Below are 5,489 nucleotides of genomic sequence, written 5' to 3'. Positions count from 1 at the left end.
AACCATATTGGAAGGATATGAAGAAAAATTGCAAAAAAGTCCACAATTTTTTTTTTTATTATTTTGAAAATATCCACAAATCTTTATATTTCTTTCATTTGATTCAATCAAACATAAATTCCTTTCATCCTTGCCTCTCTATGTCATTTCTTTTGTTTGTTTATCTTATTTATTTATTATTTTTTTTTATATATTTTTGTCAAGTCTACCAATTTTGGCTCGGTCCTCAAGTATATATCACTTTCAATTACGCCCTCGAACTTTTAGAAGTTTTGGTTTTGTATCTTCAAAATTTTCAATCACGTCCCTATTAACTGTGAGAACCCACGTTAGTTAGGGAGGAAAACGAAACATTTCTTATAAGAGTGTAAAAACCTCTCCCTAACAGACGCATTTTAAAACTATGAGGTTGACGACGATACGTAACGGGTCAAAGCAAACAATATCTACTAGCAGTGAACTTGGGAGATTCAAAAAATAGTGTTATCGACTCAAAAAATGGCGCAAAATTGACAAAACGACAGCTTATTGATACCCGAAAACAATGATGTTAGCAAGAAAAAAGTTGAGTTAGAGCTTCTGTACCATGGATTATCCTTTCTACTGCACAATCACTGAAAGTTCTTCATACACAGTTTTCATGTCTGGCCTCTCAGCTGCTGGTAGAGTACATCTTAGAGCCATCTCAAGCATATCTTCGACCCGTTTGGGCGGCTTTTCATCACGGTCAATGTCCAGCATCGTCCTGTCGATGCACTCGTCGAAGCGGCTTTCTCTAGCTAAGTACCTGACCCTGTCTGTTAGATCAACAACTCCAGGAATCCCACAAACTATTTCCCCTGAACTGCTTCCTGTTAAGAGCTCCAACAAGATGACTCCAAATGCATAGACATCACTCTTCAACGATGGACAGGGCTTGCTCGAGCTTGCGAATTCGGGTGGCCGATAGCCCAAGGCACCTGCATTCAGAACTTGCTCCGCTGTGCCAGCCGGGGTTAATATGCGGTGTAGACTGTAATCTGTAAGTCGTGCATTCATCGTCGAAGTTTCTAACAAAATGTTCGAGGATTTCAGGTTGCCGTGTGGGATCGCCTTATCGTTGTGGAAGTAGTTTAAACATCGAGCTATGTCCAAAGCAACTTTAAGACGGTCCGGTAGAGATAACGGCAAGACTCCGCCTCGCTCCGTCTCTGCAGAAAAACAAAGAAGTTCATTCAATCAATCAATCACATTGGATATGATTCTCTATCAAAGTTTCCAACTTTCTAAGAGTTACTCGACGTATATGTCGACGTAAAGGCCGAGAGATTTGATCTTACCTTGAAGATAGAAAGCCAAAGATTGTGCATTTATAAAAGTTGATATAAGAAGCTTCTCGTGATCCCTGGGGCCCCAATAGTATCCATTTATGGATACTAAATTTGGATGTTTAATACTCCCAAGTTTCTTCACTTCTCTTGCAAATTCCTTTTTTCCTTTGGCCATTCCCTCCCTCAGCCACTTGACAGCCAATACATGTCCCGAGTCAAGTGTCGCCTTGTATAACGTCCCGTGGCAACTTTTCCCTACAATTTCAGCCAGAGCACGAGAAAGTTCTTCAGCAGTGAACATCAAGGAGCCATCAAAAAGATGTAGATCCCCAGCCAATTTATCAGGAGACCGAACTTTTAGTGCTCGAGGATTATCGAGATGTTGGTAGCTCTTCGAAGGTGATGGATTTGAAGATGACATGAGAGACATGGGTGAGGAGGACATGCCTTCTCCTTTTCCCAATGATTCATGATAGCCAACATCTCTAGCCTTGTCTGAACCAGACCACACGTCGCCACCAACATGACCCTCCCCTAGGTTAGATGGAGGTATTGATGCATTCTTCTTTGTATCGGTTTCGGAACGACGAGTAACAGAAGAAGCTTCTTCCAAGGCACCTTCCTTTCCATCATTGGTTGAACTGCTCCTACGGTCAAGCCTTCGAGCTCTGTAATACAATATAATACAAAAAAGAACTACCAATGCAGCAACGACGATCAAGCCTGCAATGAGAACGATTCTAACGACCGGTTTCATATGAGGCTTGTGCATGGTTGAAGGTGTCAGACCAGGGAAGTCCTTTGGATTTGCTGGGGAAGAAGGAAAAACTAGTAAGGAGTTTCCTGGATGAAATGATGATTCAGAAAACCTCATCAAGTTCCCAGGAACTTCCCCAGAGAGATTGTTAAACGACACATCAAAACCGTTCAAACTATTTGGAAGGTTATCCGGGATGACGCCGTCGAAATAGTTTTTCGACAGATTTAGATATACCAAGCTGTGGAGCTTACTCAATTCCGATGGTAAACGACCGGTCAATGAGTTTCGTGATAGATCAAGAGATATCAGGCTCGGATTCTGTAAAGAAGAACTAGAAGTAGAATCTATACTCTCATAGAGTGGGATAGGACCTGTAAAATTGTTGCCTGAGAGATTAAGATCAGTCAACTTCAAAGAGTGAAAAAGAGTAGATGGGAGAGGACCGTTAAGCCGGTTATGGCTTAAATCGATAATCTTGAGTTCGGGATAGGTACTCAACACGGTCGGAAGAATGCCCTCCAATGAGTTATTGGAGACATTCAACAAAGTAAGCCTTAAGAATTGAGAAGACTTGTTTGATAACGTGCCTGTCAATGAATTCGAACTTAATTCAATAACTTCGACATGATTTCCCCAGCTTTGAATCCGAGATAAGTCGCCTGACAGCATATTATTACTAAGATCTATAACAGTACAATGGCCAATAATGGTGGGCAAGGAGCCTGTCAATTTGTTTGAAGATATATTAAGCTTCTTCAGAGTTGTTGATGTAATACTCCCAACTGGACCTGCCATGAATAAGTCGTTAGATGTTAAGATGCTCGATAACGGGATGAACCACGAGTCGAGATGCTCCACAGGGGGGTATGTTCAGGTAAATCACAAGAATCGGATATTATAAAACATTAAGACTAGTTTGAGAAAGATTCATTAGATAGAATGATTCAAACATGAGTAAAGAATCACATTAGAAAGCAAAAGAAACAGAGCCATAGATACATTTTCTTTCTTGAAGGCAGTTTTTCCTTGGCAAGATAGATACTTATGAAAAACAACGTGAAAGCCCAAGTCTACTGCTAGCAGATATTGTACTCTTTGAGTTTTCCCTTTCGGGCTTCCCCTCAAGATTTTAAAACACGTATGCTAGGGAGAGGTTTCCACAACCTTATAAGAAATGTTTCGTTTTACTCTTCAACTGATGTGAGATCTCACAATCCACCCCTCTTGGGGGCCCAGCGTCCTCGTTGGCACACCGCTCAGTGTCTAACTCTGATACCATTTGTTACAGTTCAAGCCCACAATTAGTAGATATTGTCCGTTTTGGCTCGTTACGTATCGCCGTTAGCCTCACAGTTTTAAAACGCATCTACTAGGGAGAGGTTTCCACACCCTTACAAGGAGTGCTCTGTTCTCCTCTCCAATCCATGTGGGATCTCACAACTGGTTGGAGAGGAGAACAAAGCATTCCTTATAAGGGTGTGGAAACCTTTTCCTAATAGACACGTTTTAAAACTTTGAGGAGAAGCCCATGAAGGAAAAGCTCAAAGAGGACAATACCTGCTAACGGTGAACTTGAACTATTACACTTTAACAACTTCAAAATTCAAATAGTTCGGATATTAACAAATCAAGTATCAATTACAATTAAAAAAATCCAGAGAGCATATAGTATTCCTTAAAAGGACAATGTATTATATGAATACCTTGAAGTTGGTTAAAGCTAAGATCCAGCTCGGTCAAGAGCATCGAGCTCTCACGTACGAGGGCGTTTGGAAGCGACCCTGATAACTTATTGCTTCCAAGTCGAAGTATACGTAGAGAGACCACAAAATTGAAGGGAGGTACAGTACCAGTAAACTGATTGTTACTAGCATCAAAAACATCCAAGCTATCAAAATAAGGCATCCCATCATGAGGAAAAAGCACACCATTCAACAGGTTATGGCTAACATTCAGATACTGAACCGAGGCAACAAAAGACGGATTCCTAACTCCGACGTCCACCGAACCAGTAAACTGATTACTACTCAAGTCAACATATACAACACTGCCCAATTGTGACAAAAGAAGAGTGATATCCCCCAAAAATCCATTACCCCGCACGTCCACATACTTCAACTTCTCAAGTTTACCAAAACCAGAAGGAAAAGCTCCAACAAACTGGTTTGAAGAAAGATTGATCGATACCAAGTTAACCAACCCGATCGAAAAACCAGCAACCGAACCGTGAAACTTGTTACGAGATAGATTCAAGAGTTCAAGGGACTTTAACAAACCAACTTTCACAATATTCCCAGTGAACTGATTGTTTGAAAGTGACAAATTACGAAGCATAGAAAGGCCAGAAATGGCAGCAAAGCTAAATTCACCAACTAGTCCGGCATTGTCAAAAGTAAGAGCTATAACACGGCCATTAACACAAACAATCCCAAACCAATTAGTGGGACAGCCATCAGAATCCAAGGACTTCGAATCCCATGAATCAAGTTGCCCAGAAGGGTCTTGAACAATGCCTTTCTTTAGCTCCAAAAGTGCAGCAAAATCAGATTGCCCCAATACATTTACAAACATGAACAGGCATATTATCAAACAGGTTATCTGCATTGCTTAAAAACCCACCAAACAGCCCAAATTCTCAGTACAATGAACACAAACAAAACCACTAAAGCCCAATTTGGCAAACCAGATTGTCAAGAACAGAAACAAGGAAATCAAAATACAATAATTGGGAACCAAAAAAACAGGGGAAGAATTTACAGAACTCATAGATTGCGCAAAAGGGGAAGAGCGAAATCAGATGCCAAAATCAGGGGTCAGATTCCAAGAATTGCAAGGAATCAAACATGATGGGAAGAGCAAGAGAATCAAAGCATATGAGAAAAACAGGAAAACCCACATCCCAGAAGAAGTGGAAAATCGAAATTGAGGGATTTAGGAGGTTGAAGAAGCCATGGAAGTGGCGGTGGAGATAAAATCGGTGAGAAAATTGGTGAAAATTGAAGGGGAAATTAAAGGGAGGGCTTGAAAATGAAGATCAGGGGCTGAGTAGCAGTAGGAGTGGGAAGCTGGTAGGTAGTGCTGCCAACTAATCACCCTGTTTTCGTTTATTGAAGGAGAGAGAAACAGGGAATGAATGAGATGAGGGTTTGATGATACCTTGACTTTGACTTCAGAGTTCATCAGATCCCAATGCAATTCACCACTCAAACACATTCTTATCTCATGTCCTTTCATACGGAAAATTTTAATTTATAATTTAATCTAAAAAAATATATCTTCTAATTTTTCTATTATTTTTTAAAAAAATTAATTTATAAACGTTTCGACCCTCCGAGTAGATATTTGTACGATTATTGGATTGACAAATTTGCTTGGTTCAAGTATGGAAGAACGACGTTCAAACACGTCTACTTTTCATC

The 5,489-nt window shown here is 40.4% G+C and overlaps 1 protein-coding gene across 1 annotated transcript; it reads right to left on the bottom strand.

Annotated features, from left to right (window-relative positions):
- Positions 1 to 469: 469 nt before the first annotated feature.
- Positions 470 to 5,224, bottom strand: LOC111466295 (probable inactive receptor kinase At5g10020). Its single transcript, XM_023110895.1, has 3 exons — positions 3,774 to 5,224; positions 1,320 to 2,858; positions 470 to 1,190 (listed from the first exon to the last, which is right to left on the bottom strand). The coding sequence occupies exons 1-3, from the start codon at positions 4,672 to 4,674 to the stop codon at positions 601 to 603; spliced, it is 3,030 nt and encodes a 1,009-aa protein (XP_022966663.1). The 5' UTR covers positions 4,675 to 5,224; the 3' UTR covers positions 470 to 600.
- Between the last annotated feature and the right edge of the window lie 265 nt (positions 5,225 to 5,489).

Source organism: Cucurbita maxima, unplaced genomic scaffold (assembly GCF_002738345.1).
Source record: "Cucurbita maxima cultivar Rimu unplaced genomic scaffold, Cmax_1.0 Cma_Scf00002, whole genome shotgun sequence".
Classification (NCBI taxonomy): Eukaryota; Viridiplantae; Streptophyta; class Magnoliopsida; order Cucurbitales; family Cucurbitaceae; genus Cucurbita; species Cucurbita maxima.
Note: the sequence above shows the minus strand (reverse complement) of the source record. Positions and strands in the feature narration are given on the sequence as shown.